The sequence below is a fragment of the Dendropsophus ebraccatus genome, chromosome 4 (assembly GCF_027789765.1).
Source record: "Dendropsophus ebraccatus isolate aDenEbr1 chromosome 4, aDenEbr1.pat, whole genome shotgun sequence".
NCBI classification, from domain to species: Eukaryota; Metazoa; Chordata; class Amphibia; order Anura; family Hylidae; genus Dendropsophus; species Dendropsophus ebraccatus.
This window is the reverse complement of record NC_091457.1, coordinates 4,915,890-4,935,732: the sequence shown is the minus strand read 5'-3', so window position 1 is coordinate 4,935,732 and position 19,843 is coordinate 4,915,890. Positions and strand designations below refer to the sequence as shown.

Genomic DNA, 19,843 nt, shown 5'->3' with positions numbered 1-19,843 from the left:
GGGTTTAATCTCCGGAGGCGACAAGCCTTCTTTACCATGAGAACTGTGAATCTGTGGAACAGTCTACCACAGGATCTGGTCACAGCAAAAACAGTAGAGGGCTTCAAAACTGGCCTAGACAAGTTCTTAGACCAAAATAATATAAATGCATATGTATAGAACCTATCACCCCTCCCCCTTCCCTGTATCCATCCCCTCCTTGGTTGAACTTGATAGACATGTGTCTTTTTTCAACCATATTAACTATGTAACTATGTAACTATGTAACTATGTAAATCTTTACTGTTTTATTTTAGGTTAAGACTAATCTGATACATAATAATGGAGTTGTGTCCTAATATTTTGTACATTGTATTATACTGTTTAAGTTATAAAGCTCTGCAATACATTTTAACAATTTACAGTAATCATTTTCAGGTGTGTTATTGAGACCCTGTTTTTTTTTTCACTTTTTTATAGTTTATTCATAAACCTGCAATTCCCTTTTAATAGTAATTCTCAAATGCCGGTAAATTTAGGAATATTTTTTTTTCCTTTTTTTATGCTTGTAATATATTTTGTTTTAGTTTTGCTATTGTAAACAAAATATATCAAATTTAGAATGAAAATGTGCTATATTAAATAAATATATATTAAAATAACTGGCGGCTATATTGCATTATCCTGTACGTGATCCCCTTGCATTAAAGCCGCTAGGTATTTTACTATAGATCTAATTAAAACAGAATATTTTCATTCTAATTATGCTATTTTTTATTTATTTAGCAAATTTTAAAATGAAGTTGTGCAACAATTTTCTTTGTCTACTTTAGTGGATTTGCTTTGCTCATCCCAACTTACAAACTTTCTTTTTTGAGTAATAAAGCATTATTGGAAAATGCTTGAGCTTTACAAACTTTTGTTCTTGAGTACTAAAACATTATTAAACCCTGTGGGGTCCCTGTGACTGTTTCTCCTGCTGCAGAGAATGACACAGCTGCCAACATTGTATGTATAAACAAGGACAACAAGAACTGTAAGAAAAACTAAGGACATTTTCTAAAGATTGTATGGGTCTTAGTATAAAGTATAAAGCATGAATAAACAAATGTGCCTTCAAATGTGTCCATAGCCTAAAACCCTAAACCAAATACACTGTATTTACATTTGATTGTAAGATACTCCAGAATCATTAATGTGTAAAAGCATTTTTACGTTTTAGAATATGTTTTCTTGTGTTTAGTTCCCGCTTGAACAGGATAATATAACATTTCGGGAAGAATATACAGCCCAACAGTCCAGCGTTAGACATCAGGATGGCAAAAATCTCCACGGCCACCATGTATTTGCCTTTGGTGCTGAGATAAGCCGGGATCATGGCTATCCAGACACTGCAGAACACCAGCATGCTAAAGGTGATGTACTTGGCCTCATTAAAACTGTCTGGTAATGTCCTGGCTAAAAAAGCTGTAGTAAAACTAACAGCAGCCAGAATCCCCATATAACCCAGGACAGAGTAGAACCAAAGATCTGACCCTTCATTACACTGAACTACCATCTTCTCCTTATAAGAGTGTGTGTCCAGCTCCTGGAAGGGGGGAGAGAGGGTCACCCAACTCATACAGATGACCCCCTGGACAGAGGAGCAGATCAGGAGCACACAGTTAGGGAGCTTTACTCCACTCCATCTGCTCCACACACTTCCAGGCTTGGTGGCTCTGAATGCCCTGTAAACCATGATGGTCTTGGCCAACAATGAAGAGATGGATATTGAGAGTAATATTCCAGTAGAGATCTGACGTAACATGCAGGTTGTATCCACAGGACGACCGAGGAACAAGAAGACAGAGAGGAAGCTCAGCATGATGGAGACCAGGAGGACAAAGCTCAGGTTCTTGTTATTCGCTCTCACAATCGCCGTGTCACGTTGGGAAACAAAAATGAGAAGAATGAGAAGAGTCAGAATCCAGAAGAAAGTGGCTAAAGAGGAAAAAGCTATAGAAATGATGTCCTCAGTATAAGATAAATATTCCATCTCCTTCATCACACACAATGTTCTGTTCTCATTTGACCAGGCGTCTTCTGGACATTTCCTGCAGTTCTCACTATCTGTAATAGAAATTCTATGTGGGAGAAGCTCATTCCTTTTTATCACGTGTGATGCTTATGTTTCAGTAGTTTCCTACATTAGGCTCATAGCCTATAATCCTATAATCTGCCCATATCAGATTATAGGAACTAAAACAAATGTGATATTCTTAGCAGTTTAGAGCAAACAAGAGAATATAGGTGGACATCCTTGAATAAATTAATGTTACATATGACATAGTTACCTGGTTGATACAGTTGAAAAAAGACACATATCCATCAAGTTCTACCAATGGAGAGGATGGATAATTAGAAGAGGACCTCATAACTGGACAACACATATATGAATAGACACATGGGGGGACATTTACGAAACTTACGCCTGTAGCGTACACCAGGAAGAAGGTGCAGATTTGTCCCTTTCCGTAGTGTACGCCCGCCATATCCCTTGCTTACACAATGGGCGGGCAGAGGGACTCTTGGGAGGGGGGGCCTTGCAAGACAGGGAGGAGGAGTGGCCCCCTCCCATGCCACATTTACCATGCTCACAGGCATAAATCATGATCCAAATCTGCACCTGCTTCTTAGTGATTTTGGATGGGGTAAAGGGGCGGGGCATAATTTAATTCATAATTCCCCTCCAGGTCTATAAATACACCCTAGTGCCTCAGTCCTCTAGGGTGTGTGCACCTAAAGAAGCACACAAGAAAGACGATAAAGCTATAGGCAGTGTACACACAAAATGTGATAATTCTGTGTGTGTATGTGTGTGTGTATACTGCATATAGCTTGGTCCTTAAAAGGGTTTGCCCATCCTCAGAAAAAAAAAAATAATCTCATTATGGAGTTCCTACAGGTGGGACACCCCGCAATCTCCAGAACAAGTCACAGAGTCTCCTATGAGAATGAAGATCCAAGACTTCTCTCAGATTGAAGCTGGTGAACTGTTGCTCTATTCATTCTCTATGGGAGTCATCATAGATTGCCAAACATTGTACTTCCTATGTTTAGCAGTTCCCATACATAATGTGATTGAGAGGATGCAAGGTGGTGTAAGCAAAAGCTAGGGATGTTGTGGTACCGCCATGGCACTTGTCATTGGGCTGAGTGGTACGTTCGCTCTTCCCTCATTCTCAACACAAACTCAGTAAATGTACCTATTACCCAATTCTATGGTGTGATGTGCAAGACTCAAGCACGAAGGGGGACATTTATGACAACCGGCCTGGTGCAGGCTCCACACATTTAATCTACAACTGCGAGAAGGCATAAATCATGCTAAATAAATAAATGATAAATAACAGTCTCTAGCAGATCCGTCAAGCTGTGATGAGTATGCAGAGTGGCACAACCAGTAGTATCTGTCCCTAGTGGGTCACTAAGAAGAGCTGATCTTTGACCTTGGCCAAGAGGAGGGAGACACATTGGAAAGAAAACACAGCTAGACTTTGCGGAATCCAAATTTTACTTTCAGAATGGTGACCCTCTCAGTGTGGACAGCAGGTGCCCCTCAAGTGTAGTTGCATCTCTAGTGAGCTTAGTATTTAGTGAGCATAGCTTTGCAGTTAGGAACACAGGAGCAGGGACACAACACAGCAGCTCAGAAACGCAGGAACAGGTCCTGTCCAGTGGCCAGGCCCCTGAAAACCAATTCTCTTCACTGTAGAAATCGGGACAAAGTGGAAGCAGAAAACTAGAACCAAAGACAGTCTACCTAATTACAGGCGTACAGTAGTCACCTTTCTTATACATCAGGGAAGCTTATCCATTGATGGAGAAGACATCATTGTCCTGAGGAGACACTCAACTCCCTGTTCAGGAGACTCTGTTTCCGGTTCTTGATATCTCTGAGGTTCCCAGCAGTTGGACCTCTGTGATTCCCTGTCTTGGGTGATATTTAAGAGCAAACCCCTTAAAAATCAATTATTAGTGATGAGTGAATAGTATTCAATCGAATAGCTATTTGATTGAATAGTACGCTATTCACGCTATTTAATTGCATCGAATATTCAAACAATAATGCAGTAAAAATTTGATTTGCCCCCCCCCCCCCCCCCGGTGCTTTTTTCCAGCAAATAAATATGCAGGGGGGAGGGTCAGGCACTAGGAATAGGCAGTACTTTAAAAAAAACCTCTAACTGTGATTGGCTGTCTAATACATTTGACCTCAGATTCGTGTCACTTGCTGTTTGGAGCTAGAGAGGGACAGACTATATACCAGGGAGAGAAAGCTTTTAGGTGAAGTTAGGTAGGAAGGGACCCCCAAAAGCCCTTGTTAGGGATAAAAGTATAAAAACCATAAATTTAGAGGCTGTTGTGAGACAGGCAGTGTGTTCAGACATCTACTGATAATGTATACGGCTATATACTGCGATTGTGCAATAATACATAGTTAATTTTTGTTATTACGTATTTTACACTGCACCTGACCTGATACTTCATAATTTGTTCGTGAATGTTCGGCGTACACGAACCGATCAACATTTTTTTTTTTGTTCATGTTCAGGAACCAAAAGTTGGGATGTTGGCTCATCACTAGTGTTAGATGTACCTAGGCATGCTTCCCCTGCTATCCCATATACATTCCAGAGATGTTGGCATCATTTCCTGAGGTGTGATTGGGCACTTGGTGACCTCCTGGTGGTCGAATCTTGATTTCCAGTTCCCAAGGATTTTTCTCCCATAGACTGTAATGGGATTTGATATTCGTTCGAATATATTGGGAGTTATTCGAATCGAATTTCGAATTATTGAATATTTCACTATCTGATCTATTATTTCTTTAACATTTCACTCTATCAATTATCTGAACATGCTGCATTATGTAAGGATGGGAAATAATTATTGGGCAAAACCCTATAAATATGGAAAGACATTATAATCTACCTGTTACATTGGATATTTCTCCTTCTGCACATGGGGCACATTCATAGCAGCACAAGTGTATACTAGGGGTTGTAATTTTTTTCTTTCCGGGTAAACAGCTTTCCGAACATTGGGATCTGGGCATCTGCAAAAAAAAGAAAAAAAAAATAGCAGTGTAGGTAATTGTGCCCCCCCCCCCATATTGTGGTGATGGTACCATACACCGCAGGAGTATATCGGGGGAGTGTCAGGTAAGAATAGCATGCTTATTGTGTTGTATGGAAGGGCAGTAATATGTCAATTTTTTCATTGTTGAAGTGACCTTTAATTGGCAAAATGGATATGCATATATCTGTGCCGCCAGTTTCCCACTGCCGATGACTATGCATACATACCTTCCATAATGCTCTGTGATCAGCTACATCACACAGGTGTGTCTGTGACACTGTCAGCATGCCTTTCTCTCTGTACGATACAATATCTTCACCACACAGCCTCACCTCTTTTAGAAAGTGATGTTCTGAGCAGGAGGGAGGCTTGGTGGGGATACAAGTAACAGGAGATGCGGTCGTGGTTCTTTCTCTCTTGCACCCAGATCCAGGAGGGGAATGGCGATGGGAGCTGATGGGACACAGCACGGAGTCCTGATCAGCGCTGCGGCCCTGCCGGAAGTTTGGAGCCGGAAGCCATTGCTGCTGGGTGAGAAGTCAGGTGCTGGACCGGGCGGGACCTTTAGTCCTGCCCATAGTGCTTCCAGTGAAGAGGACAAGGGGCCTGGGGAGGGGGGTGCTGGATCCACAGTGCATTTGATGAAGTCACCCCATGAAGATCAGCAGCGTCAGACAAGAGGTCTTTACCAGGTACCACAGGTACAAATAACCGCATATACCACATATGTGGTCTTGCACGCAGTAAAATCCCTTACCTCCCATCTCACACCACCTAACTGAACCACTCTAACATTATTCAAATGATCGAAATATTGACAATGGTGGAATTATTAATTTCCAGGGTTCTGAATTGCTCTACCCAACCACATATCTTTTTGCTTTATATCCCCCAATTCAGAGAATCTACCATGTACAATCTCATCCCTTAGGTTTTTACACAGACGGAAGGTTAAAACTAGAGATGAGCAAACCGGGTTTGGGTTCGAGTACATCCGAACCCGAACGATCGGCATTTGATTAGCTGGGGCTGCTAAACTTGGATAAAGCTCTAAGGTTGTCTGGAAAACATGGATACTGCCAATGACTATTTCCATGTTTTCCACATAGCCTTAGGGCTTTATCAAACTTCAGCAGCCACCGCTAATCAAATGCCGAAAGTTCGGGTTCGGATGGACTCGAGCATGCTCAAGGTTCGCTCATCTCTAGGTAAAACCTGAATATATCACAAAAGTAAGATCATTACTACGGAAAGGTGTAAAATTAGGTATACTGTCTAGAAGATTTGCAGAGAAACTCCTGTTGGAGTCTCCGGTGAAACCGTATTGGCACTAGATACCCAAACTGCACAAGGATATGGAGCGTCCCCCGGGCTGCCCAATTGTGGCAGGTATGGGCTCTGTCACTGAACCCCTTTCTAAATACTGTACCTTGACTGGGTGTTGCTCCCTCTATTACAGCAAGTCCAATTGTATCTTCAAGATACAAAGGAACTCCTTAATATTTTAGCTGATTTTGGAGGGAGGAATTTTTGTTGGCAAGCATGGACGTCAAGAGCCTGCAATTTTACACCTGCATTTTGGCGGTGATTGTTTCGTCTGGGCACCATGGATATGTCACACATTCTATATACCTGTGATATGGTATCTTTTGTTCTCCAGCATAATGCCTTCCAGTTCGCTGATCAATGGTATTGTCAGTGAGCTGAAACAGTGATGGGGACCCCGGTCACCCCAACTTTTGGAAATATATATCTTGCGGAGTTGGAGGATGATATAATTTTTAATATCGGGAATATATTTGCTGCTAAAAAAGCCTTATATTACATGTATTTAGATGATGTACTGATAGTATGGTCTGGGTTCAGGGAGGAGTTCTTATTGTTTTTACAGTGTATGAACAGCAATACTTATAATATGATGTTTACATTTGAGTATGGGACGGACCAGTTAAATTTTTATCGGCGTGCATTTAGAAGTAGTTAATAATGCTTTACAAACCAATGGGTATTGCAAGCCTACAGCAACAAATATGTTGCTGAACTACCCCCCGGCAGGCTTAGAAGAAGGGATCTCCCCTCCGTGATTGCATCATGGAGCAGAGATCTCACCACTAGACACCAGGGATTGCTCTCTGCATGGATTTAAATGCAGCTGTCATGTCTGATAGCTGCATTTAAATGTCCTTATTAGCGGGCACAGCAATAAGCCGCGTCCACTAATAATTGTGGTCCCGGGCTATAGAAAGCACCCAGGATCGCGGCGGTTCAGAGAGGGGTTGCGGCCCCTCACTGAACCCACCTAATGGCGCCATGACGTATGAGATACACCGTGGGTCGTTAAGGGGTTAAAGAAGTCCAGCGATGTCTAAAAGTCGGCATTCTGCGGGGGAAGGGGGGAGGGGGAAATGATTACAAGTAACAACTTACCTCTTCCCGTGACTGCGGTGAGCGGAAGGAGCTGCTGCAAGACCCCTGTCACCTCACCACCCAGCTGATGGACTGGTTGCTCAGCCAGTCAGTGACTAGGGCAGGATGCAGCTCCAGTCACTGATGGCTTAGCAGCAAGTCCATCAGCCAGGATAGGCATTTCTTGGGGGAAATGACTTCCGGCGGGGTCCAACAACCGCTCCAGATGCTCACCATGATCAGAGGTAAGTTCCTACTTGTGCAACATCTATTTCTTCTACGTATTTGATTTGACAAGAGGACTGTACTATATGGTAAAAAAAACCACAATTAGCATGTTCCAATGAGCCACTGTTCATACACGATTATCTTGTCGGCAAGCATTCGTTTATGGGAAGTGTGGAGGATGTCTGGTTAGTGATACTTTTTGTGTTTGAGATCGGCTTCTGTAGTCTCCACTGTAGCCTATCAACCGCTGAGGTGGGGCACTGCTGTAGCCACTAACTGGCTGAGTGGAGACTGCAGGAGTCGGACCCAAACACAGAAAGCACTGTGTGTCAAGTCTGGTGAAGGGTAAAGAAAACATGAGACCAGGAGGGTAAGTATAACTACCATCAATAGAAAGTGTACTGTGCCTGTCTCAGCAAGGAGGGGGATTAAGTCGCTTAACCTCAATGATTGCTGGGGTGGGCGCAGTGCAAATGGAGAACAGTCTGGCCCCCGGGAGGGGGGTTAAAGTGGGAATGCTTGTCCCCCTAAAAGCCAGAGATCAGGGCTGTGTTATAAGACTACAGAACATCTCCTATCACTGTAACTGAAATGATTTTACAGTTGTCTGAGCTACTTTGTTCCCTGACAGCACAGCCCTGGCCCCACTGGGAGTAAGGAAATCAGAGTTTTACTTTCAGAGGATGGAACAGCTCCGATCACTGTACAACCAGGTTCATTTAGAATTGGTTCGGTTAAAACTGAATCTTCTACCCAAAACTCACAATCGTGACAAACCAAACTTTTCAAAATTTCACTCACCTCTGATCATAATACACAAGATGAGAACACATTGTTACATTTTATTATGTGAAACAAAGCAAGAAAGTTTTCCAAGAACTCACTTTTCTTATGTTATTCTTCCATATTGTGTCTTGTGCCTTAAACCAAGAATCCATGCTGTCCTTAGAGCTTGGCCTGTATGATCCCATTGTGGTCAAAGACGAGTTATACATATTCCATAGAGTGGCATTATTAACGGTATAGAGGTATTCCTTATCTCCTTGGTCTGTGAAACATTTGCGTTCTCCTCCAGATTCATCGGAACATATCATGGCTTTTATATATTTGTGCACCTTCTATAAAGAGATAAAAATTACCTAAAAAAAAGTTAATATAGAACAAAAAAGACTAAAAATAAAAAAAAAGTACAGAAACAAATCGTAACTGGAAAGCAGCCTGGAATGTGTCATTGTATGGTGGATTCTTATCATGTTAGTTCTTCAGTACTACACAAAGACATCGGCCCAGATTTATAAAAAATCGGACATCCTTTTGCCATAGTGTTTTATAAATGCTTATTCTTTATGCTGCTTTCTCTTAGATGATATGAAGTGATTACGATAGCGCAAACAATGAGTAAGGTCAAGAGACCGAAACACGTCAGCTTCTGTCGCTGAGTTTGTTATTTTGCATGTAAAGATTTAATAAAGACCAAATTTTGGACGTATCCGGTTTTTATCCTATCGTTTGTTGGTGAAGTTTGCACCAGGCGGGTGAACTGCTGCGAGTGTGGCGAGCTGAATAATCCTTTACTTTGTATTACGATAGCGCACTCTTAATTGGTACAAGTTGAACGTCAGTGGTACTATATGAAAAATCATCAACTGCACACAAAGTTCTTTGAACATGGAATTATTGATGCTTGAATAAACTCTATGGCTTTAGAGCTTTTCTAAAAGCACTTTGTGTTCTGTTTGATGATATTGACTTCCTAGTAGAGTCATAAATTTTATTTAAGGAGAGGTCCGGCAATTTCTAAAAGCCGTCAGTCTGCAGGGGGAAATTGAATACAAGCCTGACCAAACCTATCTTGTTACTAACAAATATTTATTTATCTAAATGGATAGTTCAGAAGAGAATGTGGATACATGACTATCAACACCCTGTGTTAATCTACATCATCACTCATATTTTATCATCACTCATATCTCCATAGACTCACCTTGTGTGTATGTTGATGTATCTGATGGCCATGAGAGATGTACATATGGTGGAAGGCGTCAGCCAGGGACCGGACAGCCAGATACATCTGGAAACTATTTCCCCTACATGGAGGTAGAAAGTGTTCTATTTTTTCCGCTCCATCACATTTATGAAGAGGCTTTTTATATATTCGTTCAAACACATCATTCTTTCCTATATTTCCCGTTAAACATTGAAACATTATAATCCAGAGATTTTCAAGAATCATGTCTTTAGGATTTCTCAAGGGGTGGAAACTTTTAAAGTAACTTTCCATGTCGGGAATTTTTCCTGGTTTCAGGTGAAACAATAAAGCGATATTGAACATATTTGCAGATCCAAAATAAAGAGAGTAGGTGGGATTAAGGATTAGGATCTTGTCATGTTTCTTTTGTTGAAAAGATCCAATAAAAGTTATCAGGAGTTCAGAGAAAGTTCCACAAGCTATAATAATCCGGGCAGAAGACTTCCTCATCACTGCAAAGCTCCTTTTAATGAAATTCCCTTCCGGTAACTTCCAGTAACTTTCTTTTAAAACAAAGTCCACACAGATGCCATGACTGGAGAGGACACTGGCCAGTAAGCTGGCTTCTCTATCAACGTTATCCTCAAAGGCGATAATTCCAACCCAGGTCCATCCAAAGGAGCGTAAGAAGTCACTCATGACTGAATAAGATGTGTAGTCGTCTGGAACAGTCCGGAAAAAAGACGGAAACAGACGTCTGTCACCCAACAACGTGTCTGTGGCTCCATAACTAATCTGTATTATTAATAAAAACCATAGTTATTATTAAAGATGAGCAAAGCGAATTGGATGAATAAAAATTTGCTGCTAATGGGGACGTTAGTAAGCTTTGTTTTGCAAAGCAAATTCACAAAAAAACAAACTGGCATCTGCACATGCACAGCAGGCAGTTAGAGCAGAGAGAGACTAAAAGAGTGATATAGAGACAGAGAGGAGAAGATAGAAGGGCTAATTGTGGGGGATTGTTTGTTGTAGCTGCCAAACAAAGTCCAGTTCAACTTGGTGCCTATAGGAATTCACTGGGACCAGTAAAGACACAGTCCATGTTATTTACTCACTGGGCACTGTAAACTCCTTTAAACTGCTTTAAACTCCTATTGAGTTACAGTATACCAATTTACTGGGATCAGTGAATTGAGTGTACGCCTTCTATAATTAGTGGTTGCACTCCATATCTACTGTGTTCCAAAACTTTGTTTTCATTAGTGAACTGAGTGTGCGCCTTCCTTAATCAGCGCTCGCAATCCACTCCTACTGTGTTATACAAGTCAGGCTGATGGTTTCCTCTTCAACGCTGTCTTCCTCTAGTCGCATGTCTTCCATCACCTTTCTTTGTACAAAGATACCCCTGCCTGACTCTTTTGACTGCTTGCAGGCCTAGCAACCTCTGCAATTTGAATGCTGCCTTCCAAATGCTGATTGTTCTCCCATTCCTCCAAAGAAGAGAGTCCGGGGTGGAATTTTCTCAGCCACGTCTCTTGTAGTGTCTTCACCGCAATAATACTTTTGGGGGCCATCAGCCAAAAAGCTTCAGATGAACCTAGACCAAGTCCGGACTCTTCCCATAATTGTTGGCTCTGGGACTGACGACTGACTAGTGATGAGCGAACATTCCAATGTTCGGTTCAGATCCCGACCACAAACATAAAAAAATGATCGTGATCGGTTCGTGTTAGCTGAACATTCACAAACAAATAAGGAACGTACAGTAGAGGTGTCCTTTTTGGTCTACACACATGTCTACAGATTATTAGATGAAAAGCGTAAATTACGAATATGTTTCAAAATGATTGTTATAACATTTCAAAGCATCAAACAAATTGTTTGTGATTGGTGAACATGAACAATTAGCATCATGTTTCTATGAACATACGAATGTTTACGAACATGTTCTCTCATCACTACTACTGACTGCTGTGGAGCTGGAGATTTGAGGGATCGATTCCACAATAACAGGCTGGCTATTACACACCTGACCACTGGGTTTAACTTGGAAGCTGCAACCTACGTCCAATCCTGTTAGGATGGCCGCTACCACGACCCCATGTCCCACCACTTTCACCTCTTTCACTACTACCTCTGCCACTGGCCAAACCCTGAAAAGGGACAGACTTCTTTAGACACTTGAACATCCTTGCAATTTATTGCAACACAAGGGAAGATGAAAGGCTACTTGATGGGGGATTGAAAGGTGTGAAATGTTTTAGTAGAAAGATTTCCGATTTTCTGCCACTATCATGCCAATGCCCACTCCTGTCCTGGGAAAAAATATATATATATTACGCCGCTGATCCACCAAGGTCCATGCTGTCTATGGTGGAAATTGAATGATTGACTGGCTGATTGACATTTTTTTTTAAATTGTGATTTTCCGTTTTTTTTTTTTTTGTTTTGTTTTGTTTTATAACAACTTTTCCTTTCTGTAATAGTCCCAGTACTGTAGCTACTATAGTTTTGGCTGTTTTAATGAAATTCATTAAAGGGGTTGTCCGGCGATAAAAAATTATTCACAGAATAACACACATTACAAAGTTATACAACTTTGTAATGTATGTTATGTCTGTGAATGGCCCCCTTCCCCGTGTCCCACCACCCCCACCCGTGTACCCGGAAGTGTGGTGCGCTATACATTACCTGTCGCATGCCGACCACGGTCTCCGATCGTCAGCAGTGACGTCTTCTTCGGGAGCTTGGCGGATCTTCCCGAGTGCCGGCCGCCCTCTGCAGCGTCATCCGAAGCTCAGCCGCGATTGGCTGAGCATAACTGTGCTCAGCCAATCGCGGCTGAGCAGCTGATGACGTGGCCGCGTCATCAGCCGCTCAGCCGCGATTGGCTGAGCACAGTTATGCTCAGCCAATCGCGGCTGAGCTTCGGATGACGCTGCAGAGGGTGGCCGGCACTCGGGAAGATCCGCCAAGCTCCCGAAGAAGACGTCACTGCTGACGATCGGAGACCGTGGACGACACGATATGCGGTGAGTATAATGCACCACACTTCCGGGTCTAGCGTGGGTGGGGGGAAACACGGGGAAGGGGGCCATTCACAGACATAACATACATTACAAAGTTGTATAACTTTGTAATGTGTGTTATTCTGTGAATAATTTTTTATCGCCGGACAACCCCTTTAAGATTCCATTCTCAAATCTTAACAAGTTTGACCAAAAATTTGCAAACGTCACAAAACAAATTTCATCTCCAGTTATTATCATGTGGGAAGTTATTGCTGTCCGCACAATGCTCCCTATTACTAAAGGCATGAATTATTGATGGGACCAATGCGCCATTTATGGGACCAAAGATAAGACATCAAAGCCTTCTCTGCTTTACATCTGGCTGTGAGAACCTATGGAGTGATTTCCTCTCTACCATCAGTGGTTAAAGGTCATGGCAAGTCTCTATATTTACCGGAAACATATAAGCAGTGGGAGGGTGACCAGCACAGTGACTTCCTCTCCTGACCTGACTGTAGTTTGTAATGACATCGGCAAAGCAGGGAGAGCATGTTATCAGGGTAAGAAAACAAAGGGACCAAGACATCACTTGGCCAGTATATACTTTGGCTTGTTATTTTAGGGACATAACTGTCAAGGAACAGTCACACAACACTCACAGATAGTCACTGCAAAGATAGAGAGTACTGTCAGGGGAACATAGCTTGAAACCGCAAGCAATAGGGTAAAATAGAGATGGCTAACTTAGTCGCTCAACTCTGGCGGTTGTGCTTCGAGCCCTACACCGCAAAGGAATGAAGTAGCCATCTGCTGCCCATCTTGGAATGCCAGAGAACCAATGGAAGTAGCTGTAACAGATTGCAGCATAAGGTCCCGACATGCGGGGATTCCAGGATGTCAAGGCGCTGAATGGCTTGCAGCACAGAGATTATTGGAGGCACAGTGGTATCTGATAATAAGTTTTATTTGTGGATAAGGCGTTTAAAGGTCACCCTCTTTGTCAGAGCCGATACCACTACACCTCCCATCATCACTCTGAGAGGAGTGCCCTGCAAACTGTGCAGCACCTTGACATCCTGGAATCTTCCCAAGTCGGGACCTCCTGCTCCGATCTCTTACACACACAGATAGGAATATCCAAAAAGGAAATACACAGAAAAAAGTACCTCACTGATACTAAAATTCTGAACAGACCAAGCACAGTCTCAAAATTTAACCACCGAGACCTTATGTGCAATATGCTATAAATAAAGATAATCAAGATTTGACATGTGTCTAAATCATTTCTTTATTGTTTAAAATAAGCAGTAGGAAATGCCAAAAATCCACACATGGAAGACGACACCCCAGGTAGAGCATAATAGGGCGAGCTCATGATAAAGTGAGCATGTGTGTTGTAAACCTTTAGTAAACAAATCCACCAGTATTCACAATGAAAGGAATAACTATATAAATCATAATGTACTAAGCAAACCGCCTAATGTACAATCATAGGTAAAGTGACTGGTGCACAATCTGATCGACAAACGCCAAGTGCTCTACATACCCATAGTCAGTACACTGCTCCCCTAGGATGCCGCCAAACCCCGACGTACGTTTCGTCTCCTTCATCAGGGGGTGACATCATCCCAGCAGGACAAAGGTTATATAGTGAATCCCCACCAATAGTATGTTGGTAAACACACCTGTGGTCATTACATGGCGCATGTCGTGTGTAGTTTGGGTTGATCCCTCCGGATGTGACGTCACAGGCACGTGCCCGGCGGAGGAGGTGGACCGCAGCGAACACGTCACCGCGCTCCGCCCCACCACCACAGCACACCCGTTGGAGATGCCCACCCGAGAATCATCAAGCAACAACGTACTCAAGAGTCAAGCAAAATAGTCATGGGAGGCAGAAAACTAGGAGAGTCAAGGAACTGAGAAGAAGGTCAATTCAACACAGCAAGCAGAGGTATAGGGAGCACTAAGCATAGAACAAACAGGGAATACACTGGGAATGTAGGAGCAAACTAGACTAATATAAAGCCAGGGGAGTAAACACAGAAGATGCTTCATAGGAGGTCAGAGGTCTGGTAAAGAACGTGATTGGGCCAGACCCCCTAATCCCAACCACAGACACTTGTGGTCACAGAGAAGTTGTGGTTCAGCCTTTGTGCGGCATGCTGGCACTCCTCACCACTCCTTCCTCCTCCCTCTCCTTGCTCGGCCTCCTACTCGCTCAGCTGTCAGTCAGTATCTGTCAACAGAGGACTGATCAGCAATCAGATATAGTTTAATCTCCTAGCCAGTGTTGGAGCTTTGGTCTAGGGGTAAATCACCGGCCTAGAGACCACCAGCAGTTAATTTTTTTTCGTTTGATTGCCCTGATTGAAATTAAATATAGTTGTTTATGACTGACAGCTAAGCGAGCAGGAGGCCGAGCAACATTGATTATTCATGAAGGAGAGGGAGGAGGAAGGAGTGGTGAGGAGTGCCAGAGTGCGGCACAAACACTGAGCTACAACTCCTCTTTGACTCTTCATTACAGTAGGAGACTTGAGATTGAGCACAATCCACTACACGGACAAATTACCAAAAAATACTATCCTCATTAGGGGACTGCCAGCTACAGCACTGTCAGTACCTCAGGTAGGGCCCGGGTGCTGACAGATTCCATTTATATAGTTCTATTATAAATTTATTTACTAAAAAATGTATGAAAATAATTTTTGCTTGTCAGAATATCTTTTCAACAAGGAAATACCTCATAACTCACCTGTGAGTACGGATAGATCCCCAGGAGCTGGGCTATAGGTAAAGTGGTAAATGAAAAATGGTCTCCAATAAATCCAATAACCTTCTTCTTCCGAGTGCAGGAGTAGTTGGGGACAATGTGTCCGGGCCCAGATAGTATCTGTAAAATGCTCTTTATGGCCTTCCTGGGATCTGCACAGGAGTCATAGATGTGATATCCCAGAGTCAGGTTTGGTAGAATAGAAGGATCTTTATTAATTTCATGAACAGAATAGAATAAGGTCATTAGATTCTTGTAGTAATACAGGGTTGGACTGTAAAACAAAGAGACAACACAAATAACTAATATGTTATAATATATAATACCGCAGGTCAGATCCAATCTCACTAGAAGTATATATAAATTTAATTTTGTCTGTTATTTTTTTCCCTTAAAACTAAGACATAGTCTATCTGCTTGTGACCTACCCTGACCTACCCCTTTCTCACAAACACACACGCATATCTCCCAACTGTCTCTCTTTTGGAGGGAAAGTCCCAACTTTTGACCCATGTCCCTCTTTGCCCCTTACATGTCTCTAGGAATTAGATTTACATTAACACACTTTTTATGTCGCTCTAGAAAGTGTCTGGTTTCTTAATATATAATAGACCCTAACCTACAGATTATTCCATCATGCGGTGCCGGCTGGATCCTAAAAATTGTCCCATTCAGATGAATGATGTGACATTATGGCCCCTGTCACACATCATTTCACACATGGAGACTCATTGATTTCTATGGCCCCATACACACGGCCGTAGGTGTTACGGATCCGTTTTGGGGACATGATCCGTGCCACAAAAAAAAAACAATTAAGCCATTTCACGGCTAATGTGACCTATTGGAATCAGTGGGTCCCTGCAAACGTGTAATCCTGTCCACAGTTGTAGGTCTGCAATTACAGACAGGGTTACTGATGTGTGAATGGGATCTAAGATTTGCAGATATCGATGAAACTAAAGGCATGCATCAATCTGCAGCAGATCTTGTATGTGTGATTGCCTCAATCTGCAGCAGATCCTGTATGTGTGATTACATCCTTGAATTAAAAAGTAAAGGAATGTCTATAAAATTTTCCTACACTGAACCACAAATGTCCCTCTTTGGCCGTCTTAAAAGTTAGGAGGTATGGGTAAGATACAGCACCTGATATCATTTGTTCTGGAACTTACTAAAAACAAATCTTCTTATTTGGAGGCGTCTTAAAAGTTGTTTGCAAAGGTATCAAAAGACTGTGGACAGTGACAATCCCTCCGACCATAATGTCTCCATCTTGTACATATTCATAATCCTCAATCACAGAGTCAATCTGGAGCCTACAGGCCAATGCTGGAGACTGATTGGTCACTACACAAGGTGTCACACACAGGAGTAACACACAGAGCAGAGATTTCAGGGAAAAAGATGATGTTAAAACTGAAGACGATGTTACAAGGTATAAAGTCATCCATCCTATAAGAATAAGTAATAGCCCCGGGTTCCCGGCATCCAGTGACATAGTGACCGGCAGCATCTTAGTGTCACTGCAGCCTGAGCGAATCCTCCCCCTTATATACACAGTTCTGCTCACTATCATACATGGTGTCCTAATATTACACTCCGGTCTGATAGCATCAGGGAAGAAAATATCTTCTTCACTTATAGAAAATCAGATTTTAGATGATAAAAGTACAGAGTGGAAAATAAAATAGTACAAAGATTTCATTAACACTTGCAGAGACGTAGATAAATTTTTGCATCTTTCCTGTGATGGGATTTAACTTGTATATATATATATATATATTGTATATATTTAGAGATGAGCAAACCCAACGGCCAAACCTGGGTTCAACCGGGACCTTGCTTGCTTCTGCTTTGGCAAAATAAACCAGACATGGCCCAAGGAAGATTTCACATGCCCTGTGCCTGACTCCACTATATAAATTCCTAGCTGCCACCATTCACCACCACAACTCCTTATGAATGTCTCTGTCCTAATACCATACCCCACCGACAACTTCTACCTCCACCACCAGCCCACCATCCATGCTGCTGTGGCTAAATCACTGGGGTGTTTTACAAAAAAAATACTAAATACTACAATGGTTTCAATTTCTTGGAATTCATTTAGTCTGCACACAGTGCCGGCTGTCAAACCTAGTGCTCTACCACGAAAAGGATATTTTTTTCTTGTTTTTAGGAGTCCATTCCATCTGCACACTGTGCCGGTTGTCAAACCTGTTGCTTAACTATGAAAAGGGTTAATATTTAAATGTCTAGGAAGCCATTTTGTCTGCATACAGTGTTGAGTGTTCAGCCATGAAACTGTTTAAATTTTTGGTGCTTAGGAAGCCATTTAGTTTGCAGACTGTGCCTTCTGTCAAATCTGTTGCAGCTACTAAACCGCACTTAAGACTAAGGCAGCAAAGTCTTACCTCATTGTCCTAGCACCAGTGCAATTGGTTCGACTCAAAAATTGAATGCCATGCCATCTTCAATGTGTTGGGTGTCAAAACACCCTAACAAATGGAGAATGTTGTGGCTCTTTGTTAGAAATGTCATCTTCGTTGTACCTGATCTCAAATCACCGTACGGCTATGTTCACACAACGTATGAGACCGGCCGTTCCGTGACCCCCGCCGGGTCACAGAACGGCCGGTCTCTGGCCGGATCATCTCGGCCGGTACTTAAGTACCGGCCGGGTGATCTTTCCGGCCGCAGAGCTCTGATGCGGGCGCATCAGCGCGCGCCCGCATCAGAGCTTACCATAGCACACAGTGAAGCGAGCGGCCGGAGCCGCTCGCTTCACTGTGTGAACTGACAGGTCTTTCTGTGGCCGGAATTTGCTGAATTCCGGCAGCAGAAAACTGACATGTCAGTTATTTGCGGGGCCGCACAGATCCCGGCCGGAGCGTATACGATGTGTGTACGCTCCGGCCGGGATCCCATTGCTTAAAAGGCTGTGCTCCGCTGCACAAAAACTATGGCCGTTGTTGCCACTGGCAACAACGCCCGTAGTTTTACGTAGTGTGAACATAGCCTCAAACTGTAATTTTGAGGCCCTATGTGAGCAATTTAGTTTTCATTGTACTAAGTGTAAAACCACCTGAAAAAGAGAGAATTTTGTGGCTCCTTGTGAGCAATTTTATCTTCATCGTTATGTGTTGTAACCACTGACAACATAGACAAACCACATGCAGAAATCACGGGCAAACAGAGCTGGAACCAAATGTAAAGCATGCAGAAGCTCCAATAAAGGAAATATGAAAGGGCCGGGCTAAATAGGCAGATGCTGCCAATTGGGGTGCACCGGACCTTTAAATTTGAGCGAGTCAGTGCTAGATAACAGAGGTACGTGTGCTGGCCACAGGAGGATACACAGGCAGCGAGGAGAAGGGAGGCACCCTGAGGAGATGAAACACAGGCGGCGCCGGGCCCTGGTGTGTGGGCTACGACATCCACAGAGGACTGGAGGTGAGGCATGGGAATTCACCGAAGATATGACAGTTACCCCCCCCCACACACACACACACACACACACACACACACCTTCTTGCTCTCTCAGCAGGTTATGGTCCAGGATATCGGTCTCAGGCGATTGAGAATAACTGGCTATAGGAGGGAAACATGGAAGGAATTCGGGATATGCATGGTGGGAGGCAGACTGAGTTTATAGGCAACAGGGTTGATGAGTTTCAGCTGAACAGATTTGGAAGACAACCATACTTTTTTAATAGGAGAGAAATTTATGGAAGGTCTTCTTTTCTGCCTGGGACATCTTCTTTTCTGCCTGGGACATAATGGGATGGATCTCTAGTGGCGTAAAAATGCAATCCCCCCCCCCAAAAAAAAAAAAAATATTATTTTTTTTTTTTTTTTTTTTTTTTTTTTATTTCACCACACACTGAATTTTTTAATGGTTTTGCAGTGTCCTTTATGAAAAAATTCTGCCTGTCATTGCAAAGTACAAGTAGTGACGCAAAAAAATAAGGGCCCATGTGGGTTTCTAGGTGAAAAAATGCAAGTGCTATGGCCTTTTAATCACAAGGAGGAAAAAACAAAAACGCAAAAAAATTTTATTGGCCTGGTCCTCTAAAGGTTAAAACGACATATTTTCCTTTCAGTTTTGCTTTTGTAAACAAAAAAATTGCAAAATTAGAATGAAAGTATGCTGAATTAGGTAAATAGATAGTAAAATAACTAGCGACTTTATAACAAGGAGCTATTTTACTATATATTTACCTAATACAGCATATTTTTGTTTTAAATTTGTAATTTTTCATTTACAAAAGCAAAAGTGAGCCAAAAATATGCTGTTTTAAGTTATATAGTAAGTTATAAGTTGGCATCTATATTGTTTTTTACAAT

General features: G+C 42.4%; 1 protein-coding gene across 1 annotated transcript; it reads right to left on the bottom strand.

Moving 5' to 3' along the window:
- Nucleotides 1-1,171: 1,171 nt before the first annotated feature.
- LOC138789171 (vomeronasal type-2 receptor 26-like) lies at nucleotides 1,172-17,915 on the bottom strand. The gene is made up of 6 exons (XM_069967775.1): nucleotides 17,911-17,915; nucleotides 15,476-15,767; nucleotides 9,719-10,498; nucleotides 8,619-8,852; nucleotides 4,954-5,077; nucleotides 1,172-2,088 (listed from the first exon to the last, which is right to left on the bottom strand). The coding sequence occupies exons 1-6, from the start codon at nucleotides 17,913-17,915 to the stop codon at nucleotides 1,172-1,174; spliced, it is 2,352 nt and encodes a 783-aa protein (XP_069823876.1).
- Between the last annotated feature and the right edge of the window lie 1,928 nt (nucleotides 17,916-19,843).

Excerpts from the sequence above, each read along its gene's own strand:
- LOC138789171 (XM_069967775.1), bottom strand. Across the intron at positions 5,078-8,618 it reads GGAAGAATAACATAAGAAAA|ATGCCCAGATCCCAATGTTC; the intron begins GTGAGTTCTTGG and ends TTTTTTTTGCAG. Across the intron at positions 2,089-4,953 it reads AGAAATATCCAATGTAACAG|ATAGTGAGAACTGCAGGAAA; the intron begins GTAGATTATAAT and ends TTTCTATTACAG.